Raw genomic sequence first — 19,093 nt, 5'->3', positions numbered from 1 at the left:
TAGCTGGATATATTTGTTTTCTTTTCTTTTCTTTTTTTGTCACAGAACACTGTTTGCAGTAGAGGAAACTGGCATTGCAGTCTGGTGGTATAATGGCTTATTCACATAAAACATTACATGTTCATCCTTTAGCACAAAAAGTCCTAATGGCGCATACCCTATTAAAATTCAGGACATCTCCAATATTATCTCTGTCTGTTTTTCTTTGTCATCTTTTTTTTTTAAATAAACATTTTCAAGGTTTGTCCAAAAGAAGGCCATATAGGTTCTTGGCTAGCAGAAGACAATTCAGAACAGCTGTTGCACACTCGGACTGTCACCTTCTCCAGGCTGGCAGTTGATATCTTACATTTTTTCCAACTCATTTTTATTAAAAAAATTTTTTAAATGTTCCAACTATCAGTTTTACAAAATCTCTAAGAGAAACACAAGAGCAAGGTGCTGAGGTAAAAAACACCTGAGGTAGCTTTTTCTGTGTGTTTTTCTCATTTAAAATATCTGTAAATTTAATGCCCTGGACCAGCAACCTTGGTAAATTTCTACTTTCCTCCACATTTTTCCTTAAAGAAAGAAATCATTTTGCTGAATATTGATGGCTTATACATCAAAATGCAAAAAGACAAAATACATTCTTTCATTGTGGAATTTTTTCTTTGTTTGGTTGATTGGTTGGTTTGATGGGTTCCTGTTTTCCTCTTCCAAAACGCTAGGACATGTACCATTGACTCTTGTTCTTTTGAGTAACCAAGTGTAAGTTGAGGCTGGTTTGTGTGTTTCACTTTTGTTCCTTTTGTGTGATGTGATACTCAGAGCACTGCTTTGCCTGGGAGGGGGGTGGGCTGCGTAGATACGGGATTGAGGTGGAGGGATGAGGGAATTCAAAAGAATGGAGATAGAGAAGAAGAGGAGGGGAGGGAGGGGAGAGATAAACAGAGAGAGACGGAGAATTATATAGCAGTATGCAAAAATCCAGTTTAAAACCTGTGAAGCAAAGAGAAATGGGTGTATGAACTAGACAGGCATGAGGAGTGACAGAGTTTCCTCTTGAAGGAGATGGTATCCCTTCTGTTGACATACACAGGTGATCCAGAATTGCTGTGAGTGTCCTTCCCAGGAGATTTCCCTCTGGGTGAATTTTGTGTGGGTGGCCTCAAAGCTCCTCTCTATACCATGAGACCTCCCAAAGAAAGACTTTAAAGTCTAGAAAAGCCTGCTTTCTCTTTAAAAAGAAAAAAAAATTAATGATTGACTAAAAATTGAAGTCAGTTGAGTTATTTGATATATTATTTCTAAAATATGTTACTGCTGCAGGCACCCTGTGTAACCCACAGGCCACATATCTTAACATCTTCTCCTTCTAATGTGTACACACATGTACAGAGATGATTTACCACAAAAAAAGGGTGTGCATTTTGCTTGGCTTTGAACACATTCACCTACGTTAGTTCAACTAAAAGGGATAGCGTTGTGGGAGTTAAGGAGAGATCTGCGTGGATGGTGAAGTGGATGGCTGAAGCCTGCAGAAGACCTGGGGGGCGGGAGGTGGGTCCGGTGGTTCTGGCAAACCTGGCTGACCTTCCCCACCCCTCCTTGGCCCCTGGAATTCTCAGGGCCTCTTCAGAGTCCGTGGCAGCCTCCGCAAACTTCTCATTCCTCAGATGGTCTTTGGTTTGCTCCCGATCTGGCTGGCTGTGTTTGGTCTCATTCTGTCAGGTGTTGGAAGGGCTCCATTCATCCGTTATTTTGCTGGTGCCTGTGGGAGCCTCACTTGCTGTGCTGTGAGGCGACTCCCTAAGGGTATTTCTGCTCTTGCTGCTTCACCTGTTGTAGTTTCCCTGATCTTGTGCTGTGCAGTCGGGCTAGCAAAGAAGTGTCCAATAATTCTGACGATCATTTCCTCATTTTCATCTGGCGTTTGGTCACGAGGCACGATGACTTCTGCACTGGTTAAGTTCTGCAGTTCATTCACGGTCTTGCCACCTTTGCCAATCACCCTGCCAGTTGTGGAAGAGGGCACTCTGATATGGGCTTCCAGCTTCACTTCTTCTTTGGGGTTAAAGAAGTTTTCTTCTTTCAGTTTCCCAAAGATTCGTACCTGGGCCTTGAACTGGGCTTCCGGTGGCCAGGTGATGATGACCATCCTTTTGTTGACGTCTGGGCCTTCCTCAGGGGCGATCTTGATGGAGGCTGTGGCGAATCTCACCAGCTGTTTGATGTGTGCCCCCTTCTTCCCGATAATGGTGCCCACAGCCTGGGTTGGGATGAAGAGATTCACAATCTCTTGCTCTGGATGAGTGATGATACGGGAACAGGCCAAACCGGTGATTGGGGTACAGGCTGGAGAAGTATCCGGAGTGCATATTAACAGCCAACATATCATTTTCAAAGGTCTTACGCAGCTTCCTCATAATCTCTATCTCAGCACTGGCACAGGCCTCAACTGTGCCCTTCACAGTGATGGTTCTTTCCTGGTTGTATATGCTCAAATCCTGCAAAGATGAGATTGCTAGCTTGGTCCCTGTCTCATGTTCAATTTTCTTCAAATTTCTGCCTTCTTTTCCAGTCAGTCTTTCAACCAAGCCATTGTGGGCCAAGATTTTCAGAGGAATCTCTTCGGCTAGTTTGGTCTCATCTGCCTCTTTCTGCATGATTTCAAGAATCATGCGGCATGCTTCAGAAATTCCACCTGGGGTGGCATGGATGGTGACAGGCTTCTCTGCAGCTCCAGAGTTCTCTTTTCTATGGATGTCTACCTGGGACTGGGTCTGCTTAGTGATATTCTTTATGGTCAAGCCCTCCTTTTTGATGATGGCACCAACAAACTGGGTGGGGACCAGGATCCGCAGCAGGAAATCAATCTGTCTGGCCTGAGAAACGCCCCCAGGGGCGTGGCCTTGCTCCCTGGGAAGAGTGGTCCCCACGCTGGGCTCGCTGAGGGGGCGAAGGGGAGCTCACCTCTTCATCCAGGATGTAGGAAATCTTAAAGGGCTAGTTCTCAAACTGATGCCCGCTTAGCTTCTGCATGGCTATTTTCTTCTCTTGTTGCATACGTGACATTGACAACAGCAGTTTCTGTGTCTGTGTTGACTTGTTCCACATTCTCCATTGCTCCATATTGAGCCAAAAGTCCATCCAACACCTCCCACTGGAGGTGAGGAGGGATGTTTCGAATCTGAATTTTCCTGCTCCTTAGCTTTTTAGAGACTGAGTAATCAACTTCCATGATTTTCCCATACAATTCCACTTGACCGGGGAGAGTCTCGATGGCGCGGATGGCCCAGTTCTGGTCGGGATAGTCCACGAAGGCATAGCCGGGCTTGAGCAGGACCTGTCCTGCGGGGGGCAGCTCCCTGTCCCCAAAGAGCTGCCAGAGGTCGTCGGCGGTGACTGCAGGGCTAAGGTTCCCAATGTAAAGCTTGTTCATCATCCGTCTCTTCCCCGAGAGCCCGCGGCTCCCCCGGCCTGGTACCCGGCGCTCCTCGCCTCCTCCTCTGCCCTCCTCTCCTCCGCTGCCCTCGTCTCTCCTCCTCCTCCTCCTCCGCCAGCCCTTCCCACCCTCCGCCCTCCCGCTACCCACCCGCATTCTCTGCCTGGCTTCCCCCACCGAGGTCGCCCGGCCCTGCCTGGGGGCAGAAACCGAGATTGGCATTTTTGAAGAATCCAGGCCAGATAATATTCCTCAATTTAGCTGTGATTGTTTCCTCATGGTTAGATTAGAGTTAAACATTTTTGGCAGGAATACCATATGGATGACATCTATCTTTCCTCCCTTTCTTCCTTCCTTCCTTCTTTCCTTCCGTCCATCCTGCCTGGCTGCCTGCCTGCCTCCCAGTTTCAAGCGATCGGGACCCGCCTCAGCCTCCCAAGTAGCTGGAGCTACAGGCATGCACTACCATGCCTGGCTAGTTTTTTTGTATTTTTTTCTTAGAGACAGGGTTTTGCCATGTTGGCCAGGCTGGTCTAGAACTCCTAGCCACAAGTGATCCACCTACCTCGGCCTCCTAAAGTGCTAGGATTACAAGCGTGAGCCACCGCCCATGGCCTGGATGATATCTTTTTTAGTGCATCACATCAGTGCGTGATAATCAGTTTGTATTATCCCTGGTGATATTAAATTTAATCATTTGGTTAAAGTTGTCGCTGCCAAATCTCTCCATTGTAAAAGGTTTATTTCCCCCTTAGTATATAAGTGATCTGCTGGCTGAATGTAAACTACGTTGGTAGTTTAAAAATAGTGATTTTCAGGGTTGGGCACGGTGGCTCATGCCTGTATCCCAGTACTTTGGGAGGCTGAGGCAGGCAGATCACTTGAGCTCAGGAGTTTGAGACCAGCCTGGCCAACATGGTGAAACCCTGTCTTTACTAAAAAATACAAAAATTAGTCAGGCTTGGTGGTGCATGCCTATAATCCCAGCTACTCAGGAGACTGAGGCAGGAGAATTGCTTGAACCTGGAAAGCGGAGAGATTGCCCCACTGCACTACAGCCTGGAGGACAGAGCAAGACTCAGTCTCAAAAAAAAAAAAAAAAAAAAAATTACGATTTTGTTTGTAAAATTTCTTCTTTGTTTATTTGTGGGTGTTATTTATAAAGAAGAGCTGTCCTTTCCTTATCTCTATACCCCATTTGTTTTTATCAATGTGGAGTTTTAAAGATCATTATATTATTGATTTTGGTCATTATTTCCTTTAATGCTCAAATTAACCCACATTTGGTCAGTGGGAGCCTCATCAAGCTGTTTCTCTGACCCTTTGCCATATGCCCATCAGTTTTGTTTTGTTTTTTTTTAGCATAGTTTCATAGTTTCTGGCACAATAAGATGTTCTGTGATTACCTTTTGCTTTACCTGCCTCAGTCCCAGAATCAGCCATTATCCTGAAGAGCTCCCTGGTTCCTTTTGGTGGGTAATGGCATTCAGAAACTATGATGTGGACACAAGATGTGTCCATTGCTACATGAATGCCTTTTGCTTCTAGGCCCTTTTAAGAGAACAGAGCTAGCAATGAATATTTTTAAGTATGTATGTGTGTATTTGTATACATAATGAAGATTTGAAGATTTGATACTGACTTCTGTAATTCCAGTTTAACAATATAGGTTCTTTTTTCCCTCATTTCATATTTATATCTCCTTGAGAGCCCTAGTTACTTATAGCATCAATATGTTTCAAAATATTTACACATTTGCAGAATACTATAATATGCAAAAGTAGTTTCAGAATTGCTACATAAATACTACCATCAACAATAAATGTATTAAGTAATATTTAAGATTTTTTTGTAATTCTTTTTATCCTTAGGATATTTTGCACTGACAGTGTTCAGTTAGAGTAGTGAGTTCAAAAATTATTTGGATTAATTTTTTTATTATCTTCTGGGTAGTTTTATTATCTATTTGCTATATAGATTTATTTATTTATATTAGTATTCAGTTTTAGATGTTTTCTCTCCCATTCATTGTCAAGCTGACTTACACTTAAAAATTAAACATTTACACAGTTTAAAACTCCGGTATATAAAACAATATACTCAGATGTCCCATATTTCCCTATCCCTTCTCTCCTGTTTCCACTCATCTCCTTCAGGTAATCAGTTTCATTTCTGGGTTATTCTTCCTGTATATCTTTTTGCAAAAATAAGCAAATGAATCATTTGTGTATATGTGATGTATATCTGTACATTATTTCCCCTCTTTCCTAATATAAAACCTACTACCTTAGATGTATTCTTAAGCATATAGCTTGTTTTACTTAACATATTCTTCAAATCTCAAAATCACTCCATGAAAGTTCGTAAAGATCATCCTTATTCATTTTTTACATCAGTATATAGTGCCATCTGTGAATATACTATAGTTTATTCAATCTTTATCACATCTAGGATGATTGCAGTATTTTGCTATGATAAATAATGCTACAAAGAACAATCTGTGTGTATGTTTTCTTTTTTCTTATTATTGGAATGTGTCCTCTGTAAATTACTCAAAGGAGGCAGCAGCTACCACATTATGTTAATAGCAATTAAAACTAGTGCTATATTTTCATTTTAGGAGAGTTGGACACAGTTAAAGGGCTGGTGGAAAAAGAACTGAGTACTGCCAAAGAGGAACTTGAACTCATGGCTAAAAAAGAAAGAGAAAGTCAGGTGAGTTTTCTAGTCAAGTTTTAATTTCTAAATCCCTATTATTTTTTCTTTCAAAATAGTTTATATTTAAAAGCATATAATTCTCCAAGTATAATATCTGAGTCCAAATGCTAGGTATGACTTTTTTCTTTTTGGAGATAAGTTATTTTATATATACATTATGTCAAAAAGATGCTCCTGTTTTTAGATTGGGACCATTAAAACTTATTAAGTGCTGGAAAAACATAACCCTCTCTCCCCATTGCTAACTGGAATAAAATAATTGTAAAGGCTGGGTGCAGTGGCTCATGCCTGTAATCCCAGCACTTTGGGAGGCCGAGGTGGGCGGATCACTTGAGGTCAGGGGTTCAAGACCAGCCTGGCCAATATGACGAAACCCCGTCTCTACTAAAAATACAAAAATTAGCCGGGTGTAGTGGCGGGTACCTGTAATCCCAGCTACTTGGGAGCCTCAGGCAGGAGAATCGCTTGAACCTGGGAGGCGGAGGTTGCAGTGAGCTGAGATCGTGCCATCACACTCCAGCCTGGGCAACAAGAGCAAAACTCCGCCTCCAAGATAATAATAATAATAATAATAATAATAATAATAATAATAATAATTGTAAAGCACTAGTGAAAAAAGGAAGTGTTGTGTGATTGCTGCTTAGAGTTATGACATTAGACCCATGAAATTAGTTTTAGAAACATTAAACAAGAGAAATTTGAGTATAACCAATGTTTATCGAGTATTCATGTGCAATGTACTGTGCTAGTGTTAATTTAAATTAACACTAATGCTCACAACTCTACACAAAGTAAGTGGTGTCGGCCCAATTATTATAGACAAAGAAGCTGAAACACTGATTTCTCTTTTAAAATGGGAATGGAGAATAGTCATGTAACCAATAAATGCCAGAGCTGTGATTCAAACTCAAGCCTTTTGTGACTTCACATACTTCCTAAGAAGATTCATTTCCTAGAGCACATTTTTCCCACCTTATGCTTTAACTCTCTCTAGCATAGAGTTCTCTTCAATTTTTTTAGAAGAGACCTTTAAACCTTAGAGATTCCCTTCCCCCTGCCTTTCCTCCACAGCTAGTTGCATATTCAACTATGATGTTGAAGAAATACTAGGACCACAGCGCAGAGTTACAGACTGAAACTAAAAGCTTGTTTGTTACTATGTTGGCATCTCTTTTAGAAGATCACTCAATGTCATGGCTTCTTAAATTCAGTTTAGCTAGCTAGTCCAAATAGCTCTTAGTTTTTTTCTACCTTTTGCCATAGCTAGATATATAATATAAAACCTGTGTTTGTATTTGTGACAGAATTATCATATTTTATCTTTTGATTTCATTACCATATTTCTGCTTACAGACTCATGTTTTATGACTCAATTAGTTTTCAGGATATGAGAATGTGTGGCATTTAAGAAATACCAGTTTTAAAAATCCCCTAGTCTTCTTTCCTTTTTGTGGTTCTACCTTAGCCGTTATCTGAGTATTCATATCAGATATTTTAGTTTCCACATCCTCTTCCTGTTTTTGTCACATTTATCAAATCCAGAGTGATGTTACTTTTTGATTCTGTCCTGTTTTCAGGATCATGAAATTGTAATGCCTATGAATAGATATTTTGAGTGAGTGATATTTAGCTATTGCTAAATTCCTTTAAAGGGTTTATTTAAAATAACTGGTCCTTACCATAAAGATTGTATGGATATGTGGTATCTACAGGAAAGACATTATAACCTAGTGGCTCTGAGTCAGCTTCCCTGAGTTCACGTTCTGGGTTTACCACTTACTAGCAAGCCCTGTGATTTTTGAACAAGTTCCTTAATTTCTCTGAGACTCAATCACCTTGTCTGTAAATTGAAGAGTAGAAGAAGTCACCTTGTATATAAATCAAAGAGTAGTTATCTCATAGGATTGTTGTGAGGATTCACTCATTCATTCATTAGCTATATGGGGACCTTCTCTAAGCTTGGGCTAGTGCTGGGAATGAGGTAGTGAATGAAATCAGTAAGGTCTCTGGCTCTATGTAGTTAATTTCTCCTGGGGAGATACAGACAATAAATAAATAAACATTATAATTATATAGTAAGTGATAATGAGGGAAATGGTAGAAAGCAACATGGATGGAGACCATCTTAAATAGGGTGGCCAAAGAAGGCTTCTCTGAGCAGATGGCACTTAAGCTGGGACCTAAGGATGAAAAGGAGGCAGCCCTGGGAAAGATATTTCAGGCAAAGGGAGTAGTAGTTGTAAAGGCCGAGTCAAGAGAAAGTCTGGTGTTCCTGGAACAGAAAAAGTCTAGTGTGCCTACAGAGTCATGAGTGAGCAGTGAAATGGCAGATATTAAAGTAGGAAAAGTAGGCAGGAGCCAGATCACTAGGTTTGTTAAAAGGATTAAATATACACAGAGCATTTATTAGAGCACCCGGGGCATAGTAAGCATTAGCAGCTATTGTTATTATGAAGTTTTTTTTTTTTTTTTTTTTTTTGAGACGGAGTCTCGCTCTGTTGCCAGGCTGGAGTGCAGTGGCGTGATCTCGGCTCACTGCAACCTCCGCCTCCCGGGTTCAAGCGATTCTTCTGCCTCAGCCTCCTGAGTAGCTGGGATTACAGACACACACCAACACACCTGGCTAATTTTTGTATTTTTAGTAGAGATGGGTTTCACCATGTTGGTCAGGCTTGTCTCGAACTCCTGACCTCGTGATCCGCCCACCTCAGTCTCCCAAAGTGCTGGGATTACAGGCGTGAGCCACCGCACTCTGCCTATTATCATGATTTTTAATGAACTTTGTCGTAAGCAAGTACTTGTCATTTTCTGGTGAGAACACTGAAAGTTTAGGGCATGTAGTGCCAGCTTTTGGCAATATTTCTTCATAGGTGGTGGCGTGTTCTTCCATCAGGAGGCATGTAATGTTTGGTGATCTCTCATGATGTTAGCAGCTGTTGCTGTTTGATGCCTTATCCATTAATTCATTAAGAGTTGCAAAATGGAGATATCCTAATGCTATCATTTTTTTCGTGTTAGGTGAAATACATAAAAACTTCATCTCTTCTTGCTTCTGCTAATGGTGACCATTCTTTTTCAGTATCATAATAAGCTTGTTAAATGAATTTGATGTGTTTTATAGTGCCAGCTAAAGTGGAAGACATCATTAAGAACGACTATGACATCTTCCCATAAAACATCCTTTGTTACCATACTGCATGGATTATTGATTTGATGCTGTAGAGCCCTATTCATGTTCTCATTTTCTTTTCCATTACTGGCTGATAGTGATAGATATGCAAAAGCATTTGCCTCAGTGTTAAAATGTAAACATGGCAGACATTGTTTCCTCTTTTCACAGATGGAACTTTCTGCTCTACAGTCCATGATGGCTGTGCAGGAAGAAGAGCCGCAGGTGCAGGCTGCTGATATGGAGTCTCTGACCAGGAACATACAGATTAAAGAAGATCTCATAAAGGTCTTTCAAAACTTTTTAAAGACCATTGGAAATGTTCACAGCTCAGAATACCTGTAGGGCATCTTCAGACAATGTTTGCACACATAGAATCCCTTGGCCAGTGATTATCAATATCCCAGTTGAAAGTATAGGCAGAACATTTCAAGAACATTTGTTCCTGTGCTCCTCTGCTGAGTAATCCTTTTATTACTATTTTCACATCCACACTTATTTTTTGACTTCTGGGACCTGCAAATGCAACTGGTTGATCTTGAAGACATACCAGCTATGGAACGCCTGACCCAGGAAGTCTTACTTCTTCGGGAAAAAGCTGCTTCAGTAGAATCCCAGGGTCAAGAAATTTCAGGAAACCGAAGACAACAGGTAAGTTATTGGAATATAAACCTTATTTATTTATTTACTTTTTTTTTTTTGTATTTTTTTTAGTAGAGATGGAGTTTCACCATGTTGGTCAGGCTAGTCTTGAACTACTGACTGCAAGTGATCCATCCTCCTCAGCCCCTCAAAGTGCTGGAATTACGTACAGGCATGAGTCACCACATTGAGACAGGGTCTTACTGTGTCACCCAGGCTGGAGTGCAGTGGTATGATCACGGCTCACTGCAGCCTCAAACTCTGGGGCTCAAGGAATCTTCCTGCCTCAGCCTCCTGAGTAGCTGGAGCTGCAGATGCACACCACCACGCCTGGCTCAAACCTTATTTTTCTACTGTGAAATAAACCATGGTAAAGCTGTCAATCTCAGCTATTTGTGGAGGGTTAGTTGATGGTATTTCATAGAGAAACTGTGCTCTAAAGTTTTCTACTTTGGTCGGTAGCAGCTATAGATGCCCCTTTCTGACATTTGTAGTTCTGAAAAGAGCAGCAATTCTTTTGGACACATACCAATAGTTATCTCTCACACTCATACCTAAGTCACCTCCCTCAACTGAATCTTTCTCTTTTGTCTGCATTTAACCATGTTCAGATCTCTCCCACTTAAAAAAAAAAAAAGAGAAAGAAACCCCTACATTTGCCCCGATTTCTTTGTAGCTACAGCCCCGTTTAACCTTTCTTCAATGCCAGACTTTTCCAAAAGACTTACTTGCCTGTGCTCCCTGTCTCCATTATCATCTGTCTCACTAACTACTCACCTCACTCCTTTCTGGCTTTTAACTCTACCTTAAACAACTCTGTTGGTTATACATTATCATAGCTCATTATCTTTATAGCATTTATTACACTCACAGTGACACACATCTATGATTAATGATTGTCTTTTTCCTCCACTAGATAGTAAGCTTTCCCCTAGAACCTAGAACAGAGTCTGTCCCATAGAAGGTGCTCAGTAAATATTAATTGAATGAATGAAGAATACTAGTAAGTCCTATTATATACATTTCCCTCTTGCCTGTCCTGTTTCCCTCTTACTCCTTTCTCTTGGCTGCTTTCCTGTGCTTCTGGCTTCTCTCCTTTTTCTTCTTTTTGCTCCCATGTTTGAATTCTACCTTACAGGTTTTAAAGATAAAAAAAAAGGTAATATGACATTGATTTGAAAATTATAAAATAGTATCAAAAGCTTAAGTACTAAGATAGTGGGCTTTTTAAATCATAGTACATGCTAATGCATTTTCTTGTTTCTCAGGATTAACTGTGGTTTCATGTCTCACTGTGCCATTTGCGTATTGCTTCTTCTCTCTTCTTTTCTCAGTTGCTGCTGATGCTAGAAGGACTAGTAGATGAACGGAGTCGGCTCAATGAGGCCTTACAAGCAGAGAGACAGTTCTATAGCAGTCTGGTGAAGTTCCATGCCCATCCAGAGAGGTAAGAGAGTGGCTGTTTTTTCTTTTATTCTTTATTGAAATTTTTATTTCTTTTACTATTGTATTATTTTTATGCCTTTTATTCTTCATTAAGTGCAGATGCTTATGATACTGAAGAGGGGAGAAAAAAGAGGGACAATTACCGGGGCTACCCACTTTGTCATTTGTTTTATGGATTGCTCTGAGCCTCAGTGTCAAAATCTTAAGTCGGGAATAGCGCCTGTTTCACACAGCTATTGCAGAGATTAAATAAGAAGACAGCTTTGGTGTCTAAAACAATGCCTTGCATGTAGTAAGCACTCAATGTATGTTCATTTCTTTTCTGTGATCCATGTCCTGTTAAAGCCTGTTCTATTATAAACATAAGGCTATACCCTGTCTCTACTAAAAATAGAAAAATTAGCTGGGTGAGGTAGTGCACGCCTATAGTCCCAGCTACTCAGGAGGCTGAGGCAGGAGAATCACTTGAACCTAGGAGGCAGAGGTTGCAGTGAGCCGAGATCACACCACTGCACTCCATCCTGGGCGACAGAGCAAGACTCTGTCTCAAAAAAAAAAAAAGGTAAGGCTACAATGGGGACTGATATTCATTTAATATCATCAAAGAAAATATATTAATTGGGATGGCTAATATCATCCTGGGACCACCGATAACTATCATGATGAATATAGTTTCTTCTACCTCTTGATTTTTGGTCACATATATGATACCTCTCTGGATCATTTTCTATTCTCTTCATTTTTTTCCCCCTCGTTTTGCCTTCCCTACTAGCCCCTTTTACTCTTTTTCAATTTTTATTATTATTATTATTTTTGCTATTCAGTTTCTTGTAATTTATTGTTGGGCTTTAAAAATGTTTTCTTTCTACCAGGAAAATGAAGGCAGAGGAAAGGTATGATAGGACCAGTTGATTGCGTTAGTTTTTAAAGAACCTCTGCAGCTTTAGTTTTTATGAACCAGATTCCTTTTCAGCACACCATCCCACCGTTAAGTTTGATAACAAATGAGAAAACAAATATCTTCAGTAGTGGTTCTACTTGGCTCAGTCTTGCTCCAGTTTATATTTAGTTTGTCCTGGGTTTTAGTTTTTCAGAAACAAAAGCTTTTAGTCAAATAATGAAATTTCTCTTGTTTGGGCTACAGGGGTGTGAAATAAGTCTTAGGAGCTATAATTTTATGTGAAATTGGCCCAGAATCTAGCATAAGGGGCAAGCTTTTAAAAAAAGCAACAGTCCTTACTAATCTATCAACAGTGAACACAAATGCCACACAAAGACTACATTCATTTATTGTGTCCTGGAGAATAATTACTTTACAAAGTCGTGTGGCTCAAAGTGGCATTGTTGGTTCTTTGGAAGCAAATGTGGACTCACTACAGTTGATGGCTAATCCATTTTCCTTCCATGTGGCATGTTTAATCAGCTCTGAGAGAGACCGAACTCTGCAGGTGGAACTGGAAGGGCTCAGGTGTTACGCAGTCGGCTAGAAGTTCTTGGAAGAAGCTTGGAGCGCTTAAACAGGCCGGAGACCCTGGCCACCACTGGAGGTAGGGAACTGGAAAGTGTGCAAATTCATCACAAGCTTGCCTACTGAGCACTGGCGGGTCAGACTGCAGCCCAGGATGGAAAACCTTGTTTGCACTAACCAGAAAGATCCTTGTCTGACTTTGGCAGAATTAAACGGTGACTTACTAATGATAGAACTGGTACAAGTAGCATCAACTACAAAGTGAAACTCACTTTAGCCTACATGGATCTCACTGTACATACATATCAATCCCTAAATTGAATGGTGGAGGTTGCAAAGTGTATTAGTTTTTCCACTTTTATTCATTCTTATCCCTAGCCCCTTCTCATTGCCTCATCCCTTCTGTGAGCCAATAAAGTTTATTGTTCCCCCACTTTTACAATCCATTTCATATGTTCCATATCATATCATAAATGCATGTGTGTGTATTATTTTTGCCATTCAGTCAACTCCTCTGAGAGCATTTTTTTTTTTTTTTTTTTTGAGATGGAGTCTCGCTCTGTTGCCCAGGCTGGAGTGCAGTGGTGCAATCTCGGCTCACTGCAAGCTCTGCCTCCTGGGTTCATGCCATTCTCCTGCCTCAGCCTCCTAAGTAACCGGGACTACAGATTCTGGCCAACATGCCCGGCTAATTTTTTTGTATTTTTAGTAGAGACGGGGTTTCACTGTGTTAGCCAGGATGGTCTCGATCTCCTGACCTCGTGATCTGCCCACCTCAGCCTCCCAAAGTGCCTTGATTACAGGCATGAGCCACCGTGCCCAGCCAAGCATTTTTTAAATCAAAAGAATACAAGTTTTAAGATGAGAGAGCAGGAAAGAGATGGAGAGTCTATAAGAATGACTTCGCAAAAGTGGTATAATCCTTATCAGAAGGTAATCAAAACCAGGAGAGTAGTCTTGTAATAGTAGACTGCAAGTATTGGGAAGGCCAAGTTAAAGAACAGAGGCAAAAACTATGAAAGTGATCATAGTCAACTTTTATCTCCAATACTGTCTCAGAGTTGACTGTTGTACACAAGTGAAATTAGATTAAGTACAGATTCAATTCTACTTAAAATTTGTTCTTTATTGATTCCTTTAGGTTTCTTTAAACCAAGGTCATGCTATTTAGTCAGAACATGACTTCTAGAATGGTCTTCCAGAGTCAGAATTCTCTGTTTACAAAGATAATTTCAAATATAGTATCCCTCTTTATATTCAGTGTTTCACCAAATAACTATAGCCAGAAGAGGGTATTGCTTCTTCCATTTGTGGCACTAGATAGGATCCTATGTTTTTCACTATTTAGTACGTATACTTTTCTCCATATAACAGTAATAGGCTTCAGGCTTTGAAGTGCTTGAATAGTTTAGAAAGAAATGTTACAGATGTATGTTTATAGTTTTAATCATTGTCTCAATGCTTTCTTGTGGCAACACGACAGGTATAAGGAGAGGGACACCAGAGATTGTATTTCTGATGTCTTGAATGTCCATAGTGTGAAAAGTAACCAAAATTGCTTTGCAGCTTTGTGGGTTCAACATCATGAATTTGTATTTATTTCCTCTGGTTTTAAGTTTCCTAGGTCAGAAGCCAAGGTTCCAATTACTTTAAACATGGAATTTGGGAACAGGGATTGAGGCTTTCTAGTACAATAAATGTGACTGAATACCCTTTCTAAACTAAGTAGGGCACAGCTTTTTTTCCTTCCATATTTTTTTTTTGCGTGACACTTTATTTCTTTCACATGTTGACATGGCTTGTATTACATTCTAAATTTCATCTGTTTCTGTAACTTTAGCTGTGTCTATAACAGATAGAGCATCAGTCAAACTAGAGTGGACAGGGAGAAAATGTTTTCTGGGGAAGCACTCTGGAATCTTCTGATTAAGTCATTTGCAAAAGATTGATAGCCATAAGCCTTACTCTTAATGAATCTGCCATTTCAGTTTCAATGGCTTTTGAGGAAAAAGGAGTCATTTAAGGAAGGAGATAGGAAGTGTAGGCCGATCCATCCACTTTTCTTAGTTTCCCAATTTTAAGAGACCTTTTCTTGCACAAAATTTTTTGTAACTTTCCAGAAGTAAAGAAGAAGGTAATGGAGCTGTAGAAATATCAACCCATCAAAGACTAGTTTGTCGTGTCGTTACAACAAGGCATTTAGGGAACATCTTTCCTTAATTTTACTAATAGACCAAGGAAGCCTTCTGAGTCCGCTAGTAAGATTCAGTTCTGGGTGATTCTTGGTTTCTAATGGCTCATAGTGATTACAGTTTATGTTAATAATCACTCCTACTTCTGTCAACCTGCAGCAAGAGTAGATTGATAGCAGGATAAATTAAAAGTCTGATCTTAATGTCATAAATATGACTAAAATATGGTACTAACTTTCTGGTCTAGATAGCTGGAATGAGGCTTGCAAACAGTGTTGTCTGGAGAGAGCTTGCTGGTCTAACAACTTTGTGTGATAATTTGGCATTTGGTTAGAGAACATGAGTCTGATAAATTTTATAAACCACACATAGATCATGCTGTGGTTGGACACATCATTTAATAATATTTAGCGTGATATAATATTCCATTTTCTCTTCAGGAGCACAGACTCTTTCTCATACTGGATTATTCTACCTTTCACAGTCATTTTTCAACACGACAGTAATTTTAGATAAAGCATCCTGTGCTTATAGAACCTTGTGCTTGAGTAAAAATAATCTTCAAATAAAAATAATGAAGTAAATTTTTACTTAGGCCATGCTTAATTGGAAGCATAGAACTTAAATTGAGAAAAAAAATCCATATGATAGATTTTGTTTTTCTCATGTTTCCTTTTAAAATAATAGTAAATAATGCAGAGTAATGGTTGTAAGAGTTCAGGGTAGATGAAGTCTGTAGGTTTTAGAACTATAGAGTGGAAAAGAACCTCTAAGAGGACTTATTTAATGAGTGAAATAAATGTCCTTAGATAGATATTGTCCCTAAACTCTTTTCTATTGATTTATAGTATTGAAAATTTGATGATTATTAGTACCTAGTACTAATAAGTGCAGTGGTCTTATCTCCTGGTCTGCCCAGGAGTCCTAATTTACATGTGCCTTGGTTAGCCTAAGGATAGAAGACTGTAGTTGTATTGAATCATTATCCTTTTGGAGAAGTAGAAACTCTTTCCAGAATTTTAGTGGGATTTCATACCCCCAAAAGTGTTTTAGATTATGATTTGGCCTTCTCAAGTCACTTGAAACAGCTACTTTCTGAAACATGTGAGCTGGAAAGCCCTAAGGCTACTTAAGAGATGTTACAATTTAAAGACAAAGATACACCATAAAGGAGTTTGACTGCAGACAGCAGTTTTCTACCACTTCTGTTCCATGATCAGAATCTGTCTAGATAGAGAATTTTATTTCTTAGCAGAAACTATGGAGGACTATATGGAATCTTAATCGTTTTCTTATGATCCTGAAGGGAACATGTGCAGGTGAAATTGTAGTTTGATAGGAGGCCTCTTTTCCTTGATTCTCTCCATAACATTACAGCACCATAACATTAAAGTCAGCAATAGTTGGTTCATGACATGAAAATGTGAGCGTTCTTGTAATGAACGCATGGCAGTGTACCTGGGAGTCAGAGTGAAATGGGGCTGAGAGTATTAGACACAAGGGCCCGGTACCGAAGGAAAGAACACTTGGCACTGCCAACTTATTCATGCTTAAAGTTTTAGTTCTTCAGATCACCTTTTAAAATGAATAAAATATGATCTCTTGCTATGTTCTAAGTAACTATATGGAAAAACATCACTCCTTTTCTGTTGATCTGATATTAATGGCTTAAAGGAAGATAATAATGACTACAGAGTAGAATTTGGGGGAAATGGTCTTGACTCCACCCAGTTTGGACTCATTACTAAAGAACATGTCATGAGCCAGGTGTGGTGGCATGCACCTGTGGTCACAGTTACTTGGAGGCTGAGGCGGGAGGATCTCTTGGGCCCAGCAGTTCAAGACCAGCCTGGGCAACTTAATGAGACCTCATCTCTAAAGCAAAATCAAAACAAAAAAGGAGGTCATGAGGTTTCCCCTAAGGCTTATTTATGCATGTTGGAGTTTTAAGACAGTTATCATTTAATGATGATTAATCCTTTTTGTAAGGCACCTAGTCCAAAGAGTTCAACCTACTTTACTGGCAAATCCTTACTTTTGCAATGTCCTTTGAGGCAGAGAGCAAAGAGTGTCATTTCAAGCCTCCTGCCGGAGAAACAAGTATTCAGAAATGAAGAAGTGCAGGTAGAATCAATCAAGATCATTCAGATAATAACATCAAGTATACAACTTCCTTCTGCTGATGCTATTTAGGTTCTATGGCCTTCAACTTTCTCAGCCTTTAACTTACAAGCCCATGGACCACTTCCGTTTACCTACAATAACAATAATAATAATATTGTTTAAGGATGGTATTTATTGAGTACACACTGTGTACCAAGCGCTGTTCTAAGCACTTCAAAATCAGCAAACCCTTTAAAGTTCACAACAGTATGGAGCGGATAATACTCTTACCCCTAGTTATTAAATGAAGAAACTTAGGAAAGGTGATGACTTGCCTAAAGTGACATAACTAACGAAAAAAGCACAAGTAAAATGTAGACAGTCTATCTCCATAGTTCATGTTCTTAATTATTATGCCATACTCAATTTAAAAAGTTCTACAATGGTATGAATTTTTGCCTCAGTGATAAGAATACCTTATATTTGCATAACGCTTACATTTTCACCCAAGGATTTTATGTTCTTATGTTTTAGAGGCTTATTGTTGTGTGCTTTGTAGAATTAGATAGCTGATAGAAAATAATCTTCTAAGTCTAAGTAAGAGACATCTTGGTATCACCTCCATTTTGTGTTGTTCAGAGCCTAGAAACTTCCAAGAACCACAAGTTGAGAACTTTTATTGAAGTCTCAAAAGTTTTTGATGAAATTGGCAGTCTAACATGTAAAACTTAATCTCGAAGAAGCAAGTTAAATGAACAGATTCTTAGCTTTCAGAGAATCTAAAGGTGGCAGACTATTTTATATTTTATCAAAAAGTAAGCACAAGAGTCATCAATATAAAAGCATAGGTACCTTTAAATTAGATATTCAAAGTATTCGAAGTTAGTTCTGAAGATAGTGTTTCGTTGTGCTATGAAAGTTTAGAAAAGGGTATCACCCACACAAGAGAAATTCTCTCATTTATTTAAAAAATGGGCCGGGCGCGGTGGCTCACGCCTGTAATCCCAGCACTTTGGGAGGCAAAGGCGGGTGGATCATGAGGTCAGGAGATCGAGACCATCCTGGCTAACACAGTGAAACCCCGCCTCTACTAAAAATACAAAAAATTAGCCAGGCGTGGTGGCGGGCGCCTGTAGTCCCAGCTACTCGGGAGGCTGAAGCAGGAGAATGGCGTGAACCCCGGAGGCGGAGCTTGCAGTGAGCCGAGATCGCGCCACTGCACTCCAGCCTGGGCGACAGAGTGAGACTCCATCTCAAAAAAAAAAAAAAAATTAAAATTAAAAAAATAAAAATAAAAAATGGAAAATGGTAAAAGATGTCTAATGTAAACTTATGTTCAGGACCTTGTATGAGATAACTTACTCTTTTATTTCCATATTTTCTATAAATTTTTTAGCTTTACCCCTCAAACATGGGAGAAGAAGTTTCAGCATTTTAATTCAAATTGGTAAAAGGCTGAGCAACCCTTAAAGCTGCCATAATGGAAGAAGACTGTGAGCTAGCTTAAAAAAGAGAGAATGAAGGAGAAGAAACAAAACCCCTGTGTAGTAGAGTGTTGAGATGAGATGAGCATTTATTTGTCTCTGTCGAATTCCTTATGAAGCCAGAACCATAGCATCCTGCTCTTAAGTGAAGTAAGATGGAGCATTATCCAAGAATGCAGACATGGCACCAGAAAGGCTGTCAAGATAAGTGGAGGGCAGAAAGTGTCAGATAAAAACCTTCAAGACCAGTGACAGTCACCCTTTCCAATTCTTGCTTCTGGAACCTGGCAGGAATGGTCCTGGGATGTGGGCCCAGCTTGACTCCACAACCCAGCAACAATGGTAGGGGATGAGGATCCTGACCTCATAGAGCTGAGCTTTCTTCAACTACAGGATCCTTCTCTAGCCCCATGTTCAAAAGAGAAATAATGTGAACAGTCTGTT

The 19,093-nt window shown here is 39.8% G+C and overlaps 1 protein-coding gene and 1 pseudogene across 1 annotated transcript in view; one reads left to right on the top strand and one right to left on the bottom strand.

Annotated features, from left to right (window-relative positions):
- The window catches only part of LOC101126097 (myomegalin), an 85,609-nt gene that overhangs the window by 20,651 nt on the left and 45,865 nt on the right, over window positions 1-19,093 (top strand). Inside the window, 6 exon segments of the mRNA XM_063695375.1 lie at window positions 6,048-6,142; window positions 9,486-9,601; window positions 9,827-9,965; window positions 11,291-11,403; window positions 12,826-12,863; window positions 12,866-12,949. Of these exon segments, the coding sequence (XP_063551445.1) occupies window positions 6,048-6,142; window positions 9,486-9,601; window positions 9,827-9,965; window positions 11,291-11,403; window positions 12,826-12,863; window positions 12,866-12,949 (585 nt within the window).
- LOC115932952 (insulin-like growth factor 2 mRNA-binding protein 2) lies at window positions 1,765-3,512 on the bottom strand (annotated as a pseudogene).

This window comes from Gorilla gorilla, chromosome 1 (genome assembly GCF_029281585.2).
Source record: "Gorilla gorilla gorilla isolate KB3781 chromosome 1, NHGRI_mGorGor1-v2.1_pri, whole genome shotgun sequence".
NCBI lineage: Eukaryota > Metazoa > Chordata > Mammalia > Primates > Hominidae > Gorilla > Gorilla gorilla.
This window is presented reverse-complemented; position numbering and strand designations above follow the sequence as displayed.